Source organism: Peromyscus eremicus, chromosome 6, assembly GCF_949786415.1.
Source record: "Peromyscus eremicus chromosome 6, PerEre_H2_v1, whole genome shotgun sequence".
NCBI lineage: Eukaryota > Metazoa > Chordata > Mammalia > Rodentia > Cricetidae > Peromyscus > Peromyscus eremicus.
Window position 1 is genome coordinate 68,257,815 of NC_081421.1, and position 17,276 is coordinate 68,275,090.

Genomic DNA, 17,276 nt, shown 5'->3' on the forward strand with positions numbered 1-17,276 from the left:
AGAAAGAGAAGAGATAGGAAATGGTAAACAGAGAATGTGACTTCAAGTTAGAAGTCAAGAGAAAATGTCCAATTTAAAATGCAAATAGTTCACAGTCTAGAATAGAGCTTTGTTTATTAAAAAGACTGAGTTAGAGACATAGGGACATGAGTTGTCATTAGCAACACAAATGTCAGAGCAGAACCATTTTACAGATGTGTTGGTGACTGCAGTGCAGACACAGTCAGGAGAATTTTAAGGGCTATGATCTTCCATCCAGGTGCATGTCTAGATTCTTTTTCTTCTTACAGCCAAGTGCAAGATCTGTGAGTGGGCGTTTGAAAGCGAGCCACTGTTTCTCCAGCATATGAAGGACACTCATAAGCCTGGAGAGATGCCTTATGTTTGTCAGGTACTGCCTTTTCCTCCAGAGCGGTTTAGGCATTTTGTTTCTAAACTGATTGTGAAGAAGTCCACTAAAAGTACCCACTGTACACATTCCGTGTAGGTACTCTGAAGACATATGAAAGAGACTAACACAGTTCCCATAGTTAGGACTTTCCGGAAGATAACAGCTGGAGAGGGGCCTCCTGTGCAGACTTTAAGAGTGTCTCCCAAGCTTCCGCTCTCAGAGCGCTTTTATTCCTGAGAAAATCTGGGTTGTTGGCAGACTCTAATGTCCATTACTGTTCTTATGGATCTCCCCCACGTAGATCTCCATCACAAAACCACAACAGTAATACTCCATGCATTTAACTCCCCCCCCCCCAATATGGTTGTTGTTACCTCTTTATGGCTCCAGTTACTCACTCTTACCCCTATTTTCCTTCTTGCATGATCAGGTGTGTCAGTATCGCTCCTCCCTCTACTCTGAGGTAGATGTCCATTTTCGGATGATCCATGAAGATACTCGCACTTGCTCTGCCCGTATTGCCTGAAAGTCTTCAAAAATGGCAATGCGTTCCAGCAGCACTACATGAGGCACCAGGTATCAGGCACCAAGCAACCTGTATTCTCATTTGAATTTTGGGATTCTAGGGTCAGGGCTGAGATAGATTAATTAATAATTAATGTTGATAGAGAAGATAGTACTGTGAGCAAACATCATTCAGTTCCTGTTACTTGCCACACACTAGGTTAGATGTTCAGAGATTTAGTGCTAAAGGAACAATACACGAAACCATTATGAGGGCTGTGTTAACAGGGCAAGAATAAGCATCTGCCTATTCTGGAAGCTGAGGGGATATCCAGGAAGAAGTGGTATTTAAGGTCTGAAGGATGAATAATGATGTAGAATAAAATAGAACAGAGAAGTAATGGACCTGAGGCACAAGGTAAGCCTGTGGCAGTGTAAGGAAGTGAGAGGTGTTCAGAGTAGATTGTAGGATACAAGGCAGGCAGGTGTTGGAAGCTAGGTGGGGACTAGTTATGGGTGCTCTCCTCGGCTGGGCAAAGGAGTTCAAGCCCTGGGTGATAGGTTCCTACTTGTTTTATTCAAGATGTTACCCCGGCTGCGTTAGGTAAACTGAGGAAGTTGAGAGTGGAGGAAAGACTAGCCAAGGCTTTGGAGTCCTTTAGGAGGAGATGACTGGGTGCTGAAGTGAAGAAAGGAGTAAGTAGGGTTAGGAGGTATTGCTGAGATACCATGGATGTAGGATTTAGAGATGGGTGGGTGAGGAGGCAGCAAGAGAGTAAAAATGGTCCCTAAACAAGTACTGCCTTCGTCTGGGGCGTTTTAGCCATGTTGCTGTCAGGCCGAGGCCCTTAGCCTGGGCTACATAGAAAAAGCGTATGTCAAAACATGTTAAATGGTTCCTAGTCTTCGTTGACAGGTGGATGAACAGCAGGACTGTTTACTGAGAAATACTGGAGAAAGCAAATGTGGAGAGAATATTGAGACTTAGGTATTTTGGCTAAGCACCGTCTGTTGACATTCCAGTACAGCCGGTATAGATAATAGAGCTGATGTCTGGGTTGTTACAAGAGTCATTTGAGAATTGTTACATACATTCGTTAGGTTTTAAACTTTTTTTCTTTCTTTTTTGAGACTTTGTCTCACTGTGTAGCCTTAGCTGGCCTCAGACTCATAGAGATTCACCTGCCTTTGCCTCCTGGCTGCTTAGATTAAAGGTGTGCACCATAATACCTAGCTGATTTTATTTTATTTTATGTGTGTGTTGTTTTGCCTACGTGTGTCTATGCCTGAGTTACAGATGGAAGCCCCTGTGTGGGTGCTGGGAATTGAACCAGCGTCCCAGAAGAGCAGCCAGTAGTACTTTTAACCACTGAACCGTCCTAGTACCCCAGCTGATTTTAAACTTTTTAAGTTTCAAAAGTCCTCCAGATGTGTCAAGGATAAGGCTGAGAGCCCTTGAAGTTTCTATCCATAGAACGACCACTGTAGTCCTAGTAGGCCTTTTGTTGCCAAGGAGACTGAAGTGTTCTAAAGAAAAGGTTGTGATCAAAGTGCTCAGGCCACAGGAATGTTAAGCTACAAAGAAACCAGAGACAGACCCTCTATTAAGCAACATTTAAGAGACTGTTGGGTTGATTGGTAGGGTTCAAGCAGGAGAAACAAAGGACTTGAGAAAGTAAATGGAGACAACCTAAGGATGTTCATTTACACAGAGGAGGACAGAGGGTGGGTGATCCAGGCAAGGAGTGGCTGAGGGGAAAACCGCTTGTGTTGCTGGGTCTGTTGTATTTTATTTACAATCTGGAATAGTTATAACCTTGTTTTAAAATGCTATAGAAAGCCTAGTATGGTGGCTCACACTGTATTCTCAGCACTCAGGAGGCTGAGGTAGTAGAATGGCCATTAATTTGAGGCCTGCCTAGACTGCTGAGTAAGTTCCAGGCTAGCCTAAGATACACAATGAGTAAGTTCCAGGCTAGCCTAAGATACACAATGAGCCTAAGATAAACAATGCTACAAAAAAGAACCTACTAGAGGAGAGTGAAGGTTTGTGAGAGACAGAAAAATGGAAAACCAGGGGTGGGTGCTGTGTGCTCCATGTTACATGTGCACATACACATGGAGCTCTCACAAAGCGCCTCCTTCACTCAGCTCCTCTTCATAGTATAGGCCTGTGGAAACCAGTACTTTTATCTTAGCCCAGTGTTACATTTATTTGCTATCCAAGCAAAGAAAGTCATAGGATAGGAGTCCTGTTTTTGCAGACCAAGTCCTGGTCTGCAAAATAGTCTCTGAAACATACATACATACACACACACACATATATATATATATAAAAAGCCTCTCCCTACTCTAACCCCTCCCCCATTCTACACCCACTCCCCCACCCCTCAGAAAAAGGAATGCAAAGCCGCAATCCGGAGGGAGTACTATCTTTTGTACTCAGCTGGAGAGTGCCTTGGTGATGCGGTGCTTGCTTGGCATAAGGAAGGCTTCAGCTTCTTGCTTGTATCCCTGGCACCACCAGAAGAAGAAAAACCAAAGAAGGCTTTGCTTTGGGGTTGCTTCTATGCAGTTGATGAAAAAGTGCTGGGGAACCTGGTGTTACCTGTCTGTGAAAATGAACCAAGGATCTGGGTTAAAGGAACCTGGACTGTGAAGGAAGGGAACAGAATGAGAAGTCTGAGTTGTTTTGTTGTTTGCTTGACAGCTTTACCATGTATATTTTTGTGTGTTTCTAAAAATCAAAAAGAATCTCCAGATGATAGGCGTGAGCAAGCGTGTTGCTGGCCCATATGCTCCCAGTCAAGAGTGGCTGAGGACCTGTGCATCCTGGCCTTCACTTTCTGGGGTGTGAGGTGGTGGTTCTCAGTGATAGGTTTCCTGGTCTTGAGTAGTTCTCATTAAATTCTCAGCAGAAAGAAGGGAAGACTAATGTTGACATTGATTCACTGGGAAGGTTTAAGAGAGACTTGTCTGTTTTGTTTTTTCTCCACTTCAGAAGAGAAATGTTTATCACTGCAACAAATGCCGGCTACAGTTTCTCTTTGCCAAGGACAAAATTGAACACAAGCTCCAGCACCATAAAACCTTCCGTAAACCTAAGCAGCTGGAAGGCTTAAAACCAGGCACCAAGGTAAAGGGTTTGCCTGAAGTTTCTTTTACAGACCCGGGGAGTACCCTGAGAGTTGCTGTGAGTGCCATTTAATTGTCTTCTTTTGATTCTCAGGTGACAATCCGGGCTTCTCGGGGGCAGCCACGGACTATCGCTGTGTCTTCAAATGATACATCTTCTAGCGCCTTACAGGAGGCAGCACCATTGACCTCCTCCACCGACCCCTGTCCTGTCTTCCTTTACCCCCCTGTCCAACGCAACATCCAGAAGAGAGCTGTGAGGAAAATGTCAGTGCCTCCTTCTAAATGCTAGGCGGGTGGGAACTGTGGACAGAGCATTTCCTAATAGCCAAGGAAATCAGATGCCATCTGCAGCAGGGTCAGTGGTCAAAAAATGCTTAGGCTTTGATGGTTTCTGAAGCAGTAATGAAATTTTTGTTTTTAACAGGAGCGTCATGGGCCGACAGACATGTCTGGAGTGCAGCTTTGAGATCCCAGATTTCCCTAATCATTTCCCTACCTATGTGCACTGCTCTCTCTGTCGCTACAGCACCTGCTGCTCTCGAGCTTATGCCAATCACATGATCAAGTAAGTCGAGAGCAAACCAGGACTTCCAGAGTCCAAAACTCTCTTCATCCCTCCCATTTCTATTTGGTTTCTTTCTTCAACTCTTAAAGCTGTTTGTCCATCTCTTCTAGGGAGATAAAAGAGCAAACCCATATTGGCCTTGTTAGTCTGTGCTCCAAATGACCTAGGGTCTGGCTACTGAAAGTGCAGTCCAGGCATTGGATGGGAGCTTGTTAGAAATGCTGATTCTGCCGGGCGGTGGTGGCGCACGCCTTTAATCCCAGCACTCGGGAGGCAGAGCCAGGCGGATCTCTGTGAGTTCGAGGCCAGCCTGGGCTACCAAGTGAGCTCCAGGAAAGGCGCAAAGCTACACAGAGAAACCCTGTCTCAAAAAACCAAAAAAAAAAAAAAAGAAATGCTGATTCTTAGCCCCATCCTAGACCTGAATTAAAACGTGAATTGTAATTGAGCCTCAGGTTATTTTGTATTTATATTGAAGTTTGAGAAGCCTGATGGTCAAACTGGTCTGGATTGAGAAGGCGTCTTTGTGGTTGGACATTGTCATTGGCTGGTAACTCTGCTTCTTTGTCTTTTTCAGCAATCATGTGCCACGGAAGAGCCCCAAGTATTTGGCATTGTTTAAAAATTCTGTAAGGTAATAAACATTTCTCGGTGCTTTAGTTGTTGACGTTAATGTCATGTCCTTGTTTTGTGGAGTGGTTATGTGCATCACTCCCTTACTTAAGCCTCAGAGTTGAACTGTGTAGTGTCTCCGCCGTATGTGTCTAATGTACTCTTGGTCCTCTCGCTCTCTTTCTTTCTTTTTCTCTCTTAGTGGAATCAAGCTGGCCTGCACTTCCTGTACCTTTGCTACCTCTGTGGGAGATGCCATGGCCAAGCATTTAGTGTTCAACCCCTCCCACAGATCCAGCAGCATCTTACCACGGGGTAAGTGAGAGAAACTGGGATAAACTGGGACTGGGAGAAGGGACATCACACTACATGAGCCAGGAGCATCTTTCTCTGGCCTCACCCAACACTCGACTGTAAACATTCTCACCTGAAGTTAGAGAAGACTAGGAAGGTTGCCCCATGAAGAGTCTATTAGTGGGTAGCACGCTGAAATCTCAAGGTATTATCTATGGAATGTTGGTTTGTTTGTTTTTTTTTTCCCCCGGTGAGCTAACTTTTTTTTCTAATTTCGTTTTCCCAGGGCTCAGTTGGATGTCTCACTCCAGGTAACATCTATTTCATGATTTAACGTGTACTTTGTATAATGTTTGCCCTTATTAACACTGTTATTTAAATTCCTAAGTTTAACTGATGTTTCCGCTCTGCTTCCCTTCTCCACTCATTTAGGCCTGGCCAGACTCCTGAGCGAGTGTACGACCGGAACTTGAAGAATGTGTATCTTCCACCCTCCTTCCTCCCCAACAAAGCTGCCACTGTGAAACCCGGAGGAGCCACCCCAGCGGAGCCTCAAGAGCTTGCAGTTCCTGTGGCCCCGGCCCTTCCATCACCCGTCTCCACTGCAACCCCACCAGCAACCCCTACTCACCCACAGCCCTCATCCCTGCTGCCCTTGGCCACAGAGGGGGCTGAACGTCTGAACGTTGAACAGGAAGAGGGAAGAAGCCCCGTCACCCAGGAACCTGAACCAGCGGGTGGTGGTGGAGGCGGCAGTGGGGTTGGCAAGAAAGAGCAGCTGTCTGTGAAGAAGCTTCGGGTGGTACTGTTTGCCCTGTGCTGCAACACAGAACTGGCAGCTGAGCACTTCCGAAACCCCCAGCGTCGGATCCGCCGTTGGCTTCGACGCTTCCAGGCCTCTCAGGGAGAGAATTTAGAGGGCAAATATCTCAGCTTTGAGGCAGAAGAGAAACTGGCTGAGTGGGTGCTGATCCAGCGAGAGCAACAGCTCCCTGTAAATGAGGAGACCTTGTTTCAGAAGGCCACCAAAATAGGACGCTCTTTGGAGGGGGGTTTTAAGATATCCTATGAGTGGGCTGTGCGCTTCATGCTGCGGCACCACCTCACTCCCCATGCCCGGCGAGCTGTAGCCCACGCATTGCCGAAGGATGTAGCAGAAAATGCAGGACTCTTCATTGAGTTTGTACAGCGGCAGATTCACAATCAGGACTTGCCTTTGTCTATGATTGTGGCTATTGATGAGGTCTCCTTGTTCCTGGACACAGAAGTACTGAGCAGTGACGACCGAAAGGAGAATGCTCTCCAGACAGTGGGCACAGGGGAGCCTTGGTGTGATGTAGTGCTGGCTATCCTGGCAGATGGCACTGTCCTCCCTACCCTGGTTTTCTACCGTGGACAAATGAATCAACCTGCTAATGTGCCGGACTCTATATTGCTAGAGGCCAAAGAGAGCGGCTACAGTGACGATGAGATTATGGAGCTCTGGTCGGCCCGTGTGTGGAAGAAGCACACGGCTTGTCAGCACAGCAAAGGCATGCTGGTGATGGACTGCCATCGTACTCACCTGTCAGAAGAGGTACTGGCCCTGCTCAGTGCCTCTAGCACTTTGCCTGCAGTGGTCCCTGCAGGCTGTAGCTCTAAAATCCAGCCATTAGACGTGTGCATCAAACGAACTGTTAAGAACTTCCTGCACAAAAAATGGAAGGAGCAGGCTCGGGAAATGGCAGATGCTGCATGTGATTCAGATGTCCTGCTTCAGCTGGTGCTGGGCTGGCTGAGTGAGGTGCTGGGTGTCATTGGGGACTCCCCAGAGCTAGTTCAGCGGTCCTTCCTCGTGGCTAGTGTTCTGCCAGGTCCTGATGGCAACATTAACTCACCTACACGCAATGCTGACATGCAGGAGGAGCTCATTGCCTCCCTAGAGGAGCAGCTGAAGCTGAGTGGAGAGCGGTCTGAGGAGCCCTCGGCTTCCACCCCCCGGCCCAGGTCATCTCCTGAAGAGACAGTTGAGCCTGAAAGCCTTCACCAGCTCTTTGAGGGGGAAAGTGAGACGGAGTCCTTCTATGGCTTTGAGGAAGCTGACCTAGATCTGATGGAGATTTAGGTGCTGGGGTCGTGAGAGCATACGGAGTTGGGTAGGAAAGTGGAGGGGGAGGGTAGAGGGACTTAGAGAAAGGGAGTACCAGTGGGGTACTTGGTTTATATTTTTAATTTTATGCCGCCACTCCCCTGACATTGATACTTCCTGTGAATTTGTGGGTTATTAGGACAGCCAGTAGTGATCACTTCTGAGCTGAGGAGCTGGCCCATTGGTTACTCACTTCTGCTAAAAACAGGTTCTTGTGACTTTTATTCCTTCTTCTTTAATTTAAATCACTGTGTTTGCTATTTTTCTGACAAAATCTAGGAAAACAATCCTTTGTGGACAGATATTAAATTGTTTTGTTTCCCCTTTTACCTCAATTGTATCATAGTATTTCTGGGTTTTGTTTGTTTTATTCTATGGCCAATGTCTTTGGGCATGATACTATCTAATCATTGTTAATGTGAGAACTCTTCTGCAGATGGGAAAGAAACAAATATGTAGCTCACAAGCTGGTTTATTACATGTGTGGATAAATTTTTTCATTGTGGTCTTAACACTTTTATATAAAAATGGAAATGAAAAAAGAATCCCACTGAACTCTTTCCTTCTCCTCCCTTCCCTTCCTTCTCCAGAGGTGTTGGTTTCTACAGCAACTCTTGATATAAAATCGTGGCTTTAAAAATGCATGAAACCTCCTTGAATCATCCAGAATGGATAGATTTCTCTTTCCTCACCACCCTCCACCAAAACACAACAGAAAATCTTTTTTGCACTTGTGACCCTGACCCCTTTCCTGATTTCCACACCGTCCTTTACTTTGCACAAAGGAGCACATGTAACCCTAGCAAGTAAGAGGTCCTGGGTGAGGTGATCAGTGTTGAGGTGGAAGCCGTCCCTAGTCTGTCTTCCATCAGCCAGCCCCCGGCGGTGGCGGCGGCGGGATCCCTGCTTTGTTGAACTTTGTCCTGTTAATCATGCCCTGACAGTACACCTGCTCAAGACATCACAGGTACTAACTGGCATATGTTAAGTGTTGAACAAGACACAGACCGCTTGAACTCCTGCTAACCCGTGGTTTTCACATTTCTCTCAATGTTTCAGAAGAAACTGATGTGGAAAAAAAAAAAAGCATAGAGGTGTGCACAGAGAAAGACATGAATCTTTATTTTTCACTGCCAACTTCAAGGAAAATTTTTCTACAATTTGCATGAGGGATTTTTTTTTTTTAAAGAAAAAGATGTGTTCATGGTGATAAACCAAAATGTACTGTACCATAGAAGAAAAAGAGAACAAAAAACCAAGGCTACCTTTCCCACAGCCACACCATTCTTGTCCATCCCGAGGCTTTCGGCAATGTTTCCTCCTGTGAGCCAAGGAGGCAACCTGCACAAGCTTGTAAGCGGTTCATCTTTAAAATGTACATAAATGGAGCCTTTAATAAAATGAGAGGAAATGGATTTATATACCTTTTTCTATGTGTCCCTGTTTAATAGGCTTTCATAGACTGGGAGATGTTCGAGAGGACAGCCTGGTGGTCCAGGTGTAGGTGTGTGGTCTTTGTCACCACCTGTTCCTCTCCCTGCAGTTTGTTTTTTTTTTAACTCCCAGCACACTAGAACCTAGTGAACAGGACCGATCCCACAAGTTTGGCCAGCTCTGTCTGAACCCATGGCGTTGGAGATCTGAACGGAGGATCCACCTAGGCTTCTCTTCCCCAGCTTTTTGCTCAATGCCATTTTATTGATGGACTATATATACTTCAAAGCCAACCTTCTTTCTGCCTTTGAGAAAGCTGGAGAACTGTAAGTGGCCACTTCAATCCACAACCAAACAATTCTCTTTGTTCATCTCTGCAGCAGCCACACCCTTAGCGGAGCTGGGTTCGTGGCCTCTGCACATTGACTTTGAATGGGTGATTTATTTTTTATTTTTTTTTTTAAAATCATGGTAACAGTGGGTCGGCTGGGTTTTGGCAAGCAAATTGTCTTTGTGGACTCTGCCTGCATGGCTTAGTGGTAGAAGGAATTTTTTTTGTTTTTGTTTTTTATAATTCAGTTTAATCAATAAACATGTATTTATTGACAACTTTCTGTGTTGAGATCAAGTATGTCCAAGTTCCAGATTGAAGGCTCAGGATTTCCTTTGTGTGAACCTGTCTGCTGCTGTCTATACTACTCTCAAAGGGTCTGGAGAGCATCGTGCAGAAGACCTACAATTTTCATTTTTAAAAATCAAGGGATAGAACATGGCTAATTCCCAACCACTTAAAATATATTTTTACATGTTGAATGTAGGCACCACATGCTATCACAACATGCACACGAAGGTCAAGACAACTCTTGGCTCTGCTGCCATCTTGTGGGATCTGGGGATTAAACTCAGGTCTTGAGGCCTGTGTCCTAGGACTTTGTGTGTGTGCATTCATGTGTGGATGCAGGCACAAGTGTGGAGTATGATGACAACTCTGGGTGTCCTCACTCTGCACCCTAATTGAGACAGCTTTTCTGCTTCCTGGGCCAGGCTCTCTGGCTCTCAAGCTTACAGGCCCTTCCTGCCTCTGCCCCCCATCTCCCTGTAGGACCTGGGAGTACAGACTTGAGCTGCTCCACCCAGCTTCCCATGGGTTCAGGGGACTCACATTAGGTCTTCACACAAGCACAACTGCTTCAGCAACCGAGCCGTCTTCCCAGCTCCACTGAGGAGTTTTTTTAAATGCTTGTATTGTATGTATGTGGGTATGTGCACAGGAGTGCAGGTGCTCACGGGATGCAGTCAGTGGTTGTCCCTTGGAGCTGGAGTTAGAGGCAGGTGTGAGCCACATCCATGGGTGCTGGGACTCAAACTCAGGTCTTCTGCGAGAGTAGTACTATCTGCTCTTACGCAGAGTCACCTCTTCCAGCCCCCCACTTAGGACTTTTTAATAAACACAAATGCTTCTTCAAAGTACCAAGTGCTAGAATTATAGATAAACATTAGTTAAATGTGCTTAGCATCTCCTGACTGTGGCTACCTGTGGCTGGCTTAAGGCCTGAACACCACCATACACAGTTGCTCTGCCACATACCACGTACCTGTCAGTGAAATTGCATTTTAACCAGTCACATTTGCAGCCATCATTAACCACCACCATGCTCCCCACCCCCAAAATCTACATTTTAGAATATAGTGCATGGGAGAAAATGAAGAGACTATTGTATATGTGTAAGCTAACTGTGTTACCAAAGATCCAGTTTACCCTATAAGAAGCTAGCTCTAGGACAATCCCAAGTGAATACTGTCTGAGGTCTTCTTTATTGTCATGCAGACTCCTTACTTGCTAAAAGAGCCTAAATGCCCCCATCACCACGAGCTGCTTATAAGCATCCCTCACTTGGGAGGCTGAGGTCAACCTCAGATACAGTGAAGGGCTAAGGAAATGGCTGGCAAGTGCTTGCCACCCAAGCACGAGTTCAGCCCTGAGCACCCAGGTGCTGTGGCGTGCACATTTAAAATCCCAGGGCTAGGGAGGTAGAGACAGGATCCCAGGGCCTGCTGGCCAGTCAGCCTAGCTGAATTGATAAGCTGAATTGATAAGGTGGAGGATGACTGAGGAAGACTTCTGACATCAACCTCTGAGCATGCCCACAGGAGCTAAATGAATCTCTGTCCAGGAAAGGGAACAGAGCAGCAGTTGAGCTCTTGGTGTGACCCTCTTAGAATAAAAACAGCCATCAGGTATGGTAGCACAAGCTTTTAACTCCAGCATTTGGGAGGCAGTCAAACAGATTTCTGAGTTCTAGGCCAGCCTGGGCTACATAGTGAGATCCCATTAAACAACTCAGCAAACACTTCAAAGACTGATTTATTTTACAAAAGTCTACCTTTCAGCCAACTAATTCGAATATAGAAGGGTACAGCTTCAGCTCCAGACAGTTCATCTGTATTTCATTCAAAGCCACTAAAAAGAAAGAAAATATTTTAGGGGAAAAAATGAAGCACAAAAGCATCAGCTTCCGAAGGAGCTCTTCCCCGAAGAACCACCACCTGGGGAAGTAGCACTCCAGAAGGGCCCAGCTTTGTGTAAGTCAAAGGCTTTCCAACTCTCCCATACATTGTTTTCCCACTGTAACTTTAAATTACCTGATCATGTGGGCAATATCCCAGTTGGTCTCTGCTGAGAGTGGTCCTTCTATCTCAACACCTTTTTCAGTTACGGTGGCAATTTGAAACTGAAAGACCAAAACATGCAATGAAAATACCCAGTCTGGACAAAGGTCAATCAAGAGGGTCACCCCTCATTTGAAAATAGAAGCAACAGAATTTGTGGTTTTTAAGACAGGGCCTCACTATGTAGCTCTGTCTGTCCTGGAACCCACTCTGTAGACCAAGATGGTCTCAAACTCACAGAGTTCGGCCTGCCTCTGCCTCCTGAATGCTGAGATTAAAGGTGTGAGATAGTATGCCTGGCCCCAGAATTTGTACTTTTCTGCCCACTTCTCACCCGGTTATATGAACGTGCATCTCGGTAGTACAGCACTCGCATGCAGCGTTCTACAAGCTCTCGGGCCTCAGTCTGACTCAGCACTGGTTGTTTCTCGAGAACTTCTCGAAGTAGAGGCTAAAAAGGTGGGCAAAACGTGGGAGAAATTAGACACTGGCCTAACAGTAGGCAACCTGCTCCAACCCATGTAAACAATCACCAAAGTGAATGACAGACATCTACCCACTGTCTCAACAGAATTAAGTGCTGGCTTTGTTTCATTTGTCATTACTTATTTTGTATATACATATGCATATGGAAGTCAGAAAATAGTTTGCAGTTGTTTCCATGATGGGGGTCCTGGGCTGACTGTCAGCAAGTGCCTTTTCCCATGAGCCATTTTTTCTTGTTTTTCAGATGGAGTCTTGCTATGTAGCCCAAGCTGGTCTGGAATACATAGGCCTCCTGGCCTCGGCCTTCTGTGCACTAGGATTACAGATGTGTACTACTATGCCCAGCTAAGATCCTCTTAAAGGGGAAGTCCTAGGGCTTCTACCCTGCAACAAGGCTGTCATCCCCATTCACCACATCTTGTCACTGGATGGTCATGTAAACACATTCTTCTCAGACAGAGAAAACCAGATGCCCAACATTAGGATCCCAGCCTGTCTCATCTCTTTTCCCTGTTGCCAGGCCCACTACTTACCTGAGCCAAGTACGCGCCATAACCAGTGGCTAGTGAAGGGGCTTCATAAGCTACACCAAGCATGTCCACATAACCAAGGAAGCTAGAGGGACAAAAGTCAAAGAACTCATTTAATCTTACATTTCTCGGCCAAAGAATGTGACCATGAGGTCTGAATTAAAAGATGGGAATTCCCTGGGAATAAAGAGTCTGGGGTGGGGGAAGCAGCATGGCTCAGTGGGTAAAGACACATTGCCACCATGCCTAATAACCCAAGTTCGATCCTCTAGAACACACACGGTAGAAGAGACTCCTTTTATACACACACACACACACACACACACACACACACACACACAGTAGCACAAAAGCACCCATACAAAAATAAGTGTAAAAAACATTCTTTTAAAAGACTGAAGAAAGCCGGTATGTGTGTGTGTGTGTGTGTGTGTGTGTGTGTGTGTGTGTGTGTGTGTGTCTCACACGCCTTTAATTCCAGTGCTCTGAAGTTAGAGGCAAGCAGCTCTCTGTGAGTTTGAGGCCAGCCTGATCTACAGAATGAGTTCCAGGACAGCCAGAGCTGTTACACGGAGCAACCTGTCTCGAAAAAACAAAAAAAGGTCACTCAGTAGGTGCTAGGTCAGGTAGTCAAGGAAATTATCAAATACCTTTCTCCGTCAGCATAGCCTCCAATGACCATGGTGTTCCACAGAGGATTCATTTTGGAGCGGCGGCTGTACATGGCCCTTGTCAACCATGAATGAATAGCTCTAGGGCTGTAACTGTGTCCGTCTCCCAACAGCTCTTCATCAATCCTTAAAAACAATTGGTTGAGAAAGTAATGATAACGGAAGTCAAGTTCCCCACCCACCCTTGATCTACACCCAGTTTTACACTCCCCCAGTGGCAAAAGGCATTCAAAACACATTCATATGTTTGACTCTCAACAATTCCCCGAAGCCTCAAGTCTCCGCTCCGCTTGGAGGCGACTTACACCATCTGGCCGAGAACTTGCTTCAGATACTGGAAATCAGCGTAGTCTCCCGAAGCACCCAGCATAGTGCTGTCGTTGACTCGCATAATACGAGAGATATTGCGGAAACGAGCCAGGGAGCCGTAGGAGCCCAGCATGTCTGCAGCAATAACCACTCCGCCGTCGAACTTCACGCCGAGTACGGACGTCCCAGTCACCATTGGGTTCCTGAAGAATGAAAAGGGTCCCTGAGCGCAGCGGCCGGGGCTCCGGGTGCTGCCGCCCGCGCGCCGCGGATCCCCAAGTCCCGGCCTGCCGCCCATTCCTGGCGCGGTTAAAGCGCAACTCACTGGGTCCGGGTGATCGGACCCTCGCAGAGCGCGGACGCCGGATCCATGAGGGCGCAGGGAGTGGACGGGACCCGGTAAAACTGCCCCGGAGCAGGACCCCCGGCCCAGTGGCCAGCCCGTGACTCCCAAAACGCTTCCATCTTAGTCACTGCAGCCGAAGAAATGAAAGCGCTTGCGTCACCGGAAACGGAAGTACTCCTTTGTTGTTACACTTCTCTTCTTCCTGCCAGCCGCTTGCAGGTACAATGACTGCCAGGTTCCGTGTTGATGAGGTCGTCTAAGGAGTTCTGAGACTGACAGAAATGCACAACGTCTCATCCCTGTGTCCCACTGCAGTAGGGGTGACTAGATCTGAGCATTCTGACAATTTAGGAGGAGCAGGCTGTGTGGGACAAGCACCGGGAGCGGTTGTCATGTCCTCTTTGGACCAGTATCCAAAACTTGACCTGAAGAATCCTTGAACCCAAGCTCTGTGACAGCTTTACTTCTCAAAGCAGGCCCATGTAGCAGGCATTATTCAACCCATTTTATAAATAAAACACAATGCTTGAGATACAGTGATTTACCCCATTACAGTCGGTAAAGGTAGAAAAAAAAATACAATCTCAGCACCCACGTGATGGCGCAAAACCATCTGTAACTCCAGATCCAAATGATCCAATATTCTCTTCTGAGCTCGAGGGCACTAGGCACTTATGTGGTGCACGAGAGAGAGAGGGGGAGGGAGGGGGGAGGGAGGGAGGGAGGGAGAGAGAGGGGGGGAGGGAGGGAGGGGGAGAGAGAGAGAGAGAGAGAGAGAGAGAGAGAGAGAGAGAGAGAGAGAGAGAGAGAGAGAGAAATTGAGATTGTCTGGGACAGAAGGATTGCCTCCAGTACGGGACCATTCTGGACTACATTCTGAATCGAGGCTAACCTGAGCAACTGAGAAACCCTGTACTAAAAAGGGGATGCGGGTAAAAGTACACTACTGCATCCAATTTTTTTTCTTTAAATTTTTTTTAGTCGGGAGGTGTTAGGATCAAATGCAAGCTCTCAGCTACTGCTCCAGTGCCATGCCTGTTGGCCTGTTGCCATGCTCCCCAACATGATGGTCATAGACTCTAACAATCTGCCGGGGGGGTGGGTGGGTGGTAGTGTCACACGCCTTTAATCCCAGCACTGGGGAGTCAGAGGCAGGTAGATCTCTATGAGTTTGAGGCCAACCTGGTTTACAAAGTGAGTCCCAGGACAGCCAGGCTACACAGAGAAATCCTATCTCATAAAACAAAAACAAAACAAACAACAACAACAGCAACAAAAATCTGGAACTGTGAGCCCCAGTGAACATTTTCTCTTATAAGTTGCCTTGACCATGTGTCTCTTCACAGCAATAGAAAAGTAACTCGGCAGGAGGATCTCTGGAGTTTGAGGCCAGTCTGGTAGAAGGTAGAAGGGGACTAACTGAAGTTACAGATAGTTGTGAGCCACCACATGGGTGCTGGAGATTCAACCTGGGGCTTCATGAATGCAAGGCAAGCACGCTACCAACTGAACTATATCCCCAGCCCCTCAAACTCCTTTTTATTTTATTTTTAGTACCTTAGCTTTCCTTATGACTTTTTCATACATCTCTAGTTTTGACTCACCCTCCCCTAATTGTCTCCCCATCTCCCTGCACCCCTTAAACCTTTACACCCCAGAATTTCCTCTTCCACTTTCATATATACTTCCCTCTATGCTTACCTATTTTATATTCTTTTCAAATTTTTTATTTTCTTAATGTACACTCATGCTGTGTGTATACTATCGGGATAGGAGGAAGAACTCCTGGCACAGCAAACGTGGAGGTCAAAGGACAACTATGTGGTGTCCATTCTCTCTTTCTACCATGTGTGTTCCAGAAACTAAACTCAGGTCATCAAGCTTGTGTGGCAAGTCCTTTACCTTCTGAGCCATCTCACTGGCGCTGTATTCTTATGTGCTACCTCCAGTACAAATGAGTCATGGCTAAGATGATTTGACTTGCAATATTTCAACTTCATAATGGGGCAAAATTAACTTTGAACTTTGAATTTTTATATTATCCCAGAATAGGATACTCTTGTGATGCTGGACAGTGGTGGTGAGCCACTCTCCTAGTCAGCCTCCCTGCCAATACCCTGCAGCAAACACCCCCAAATTGTGAGGCTCAGTAGGTTGTGTATTAAATGCACTTCCAACCTCTAATGGTTTCCCTTATGCTGTGTATGTTTGGATGTGTCCATTATAAATCAAGGAGCATCCAGGGCTGTGTCAGCCATGGCTTGGCGTCTCTTGCTTGTTTTAATTTTTCATTTTGATCCTGTTTCTCTTTTACTTTGCAAGTCTTGTGGCTTGCTATTGTTTGCCATAAATTATGAATGGCGTAGAAGGGTCCGGGTTATGTTCTTCCACTAGAGATAGGGATTCGAGCTGTGAGGACTGCTCTGAGTGACCAGTGTTGCATGAATCTTAAAGGGTCTTATTAATAAAAACAAACCCAGAGCCAGTTATTGGGGTGAATGCTGGAAGATCAGAGAAGCAGAACAAGCCACAGCTACCTCACCTTGCCAATTCCTCAGCTGATCCTGTTTCCTCAGACTGGATGGCTCTCAGCTGAACTGCGCTGCTCAAAAGCCTAAAAGCTTAACCAGCTCTAGTTCCTCATCCTCACGCCTTATATACCTTTCTGCTTCCTGCCATCACTTCCTGGGATTAAAGGCTCTTGTTACCACACCTGTCTGTTTCCAGTGTGGCCTTGAACTCACAGAGATCCAGACCGATCTCTGCCTCTGGAATGCTAGGATTAAAGGCGTGTGTGCCACTATTTTCTGGCCTCTATATCTAGTGGCTGTTCTGTTCTCTGACCCCAGATAAGTTTATTAGGGTGTACAATATTTTGAGGAACACAGTACCACCACAGACCAGTTCACTCTTCTTTATCCCTATTCTTCAGGCATGTTTCTCACAACTTTTGACTGAAAACAAAACAGGCCCCCATCTTACTGGACTGAGGAGGTGGTGCTGGTTCTTCAGGCACCTGCTCCTCCACCCAGCCTCGAGATCCGGCTGAGGAGGAACCACTGGAATTGTTGATAGCCTGCCTCAATGGGTCTTCGTTTCCTAACCAACAGCTCCAGCCTGTAGGAGCTTCGAAATGCCTGCTGGAAGCTGTGAGTGCCACTCTGCAGCCTCCTGCACATTCCCAGTGTTCACCAACGT

At 46.4% G+C, this 17,276-nt stretch overlaps 2 protein-coding genes across 2 annotated transcripts in view; one reads left to right on the plus strand and one right to left on the minus strand.

Moving 5' to 3' along the window:
• The window catches only part of Pogz (pogo transposable element derived with ZNF domain), a 34,250-nt gene extending 24,575 nt beyond the window's left edge, over positions 1–9,675 (plus strand). Inside the window, 10 exon segments of the mRNA XM_059266589.1 lie at positions 291–391; positions 822–888; positions 891–967; positions 3,897–4,031; positions 4,125–4,297; positions 4,458–4,598; positions 5,176–5,232; positions 5,413–5,525; positions 5,791–5,815; positions 5,937–9,675. Coding sequence (XP_059122572.1) covers positions 291–391; positions 822–888; positions 891–967; positions 3,897–4,031; positions 4,125–4,297; positions 4,458–4,598; positions 5,176–5,232; positions 5,413–5,525; positions 5,791–5,815; positions 5,937–7,608 — 2,561 coding nt within the window. The 3' untranslated portion in view covers positions 7,609–9,675.
• Positions 9,676–11,413: 1,738 nt separating this feature from the next.
• Psmb4 (proteasome 20S subunit beta 4) lies at positions 11,414–14,229 on the minus strand. The gene is made up of 7 exons (XM_059264879.1): positions 14,058–14,229; positions 13,729–13,935; positions 13,403–13,549; positions 12,756–12,837; positions 12,071–12,187; positions 11,710–11,798; positions 11,414–11,527 (listed from the first exon to the last, which is right to left on the minus strand). Exons 1-7 carry the CDS (start codon positions 14,195–14,197, stop codon positions 11,515–11,517), a joined length of 795 nt encoding a protein of 264 aa, XP_059120862.1. The 5' UTR covers positions 14,198–14,229; the 3' UTR covers positions 11,414–11,514.
• Between the last annotated feature and the right edge of the window lie 3,047 nt (positions 14,230–17,276).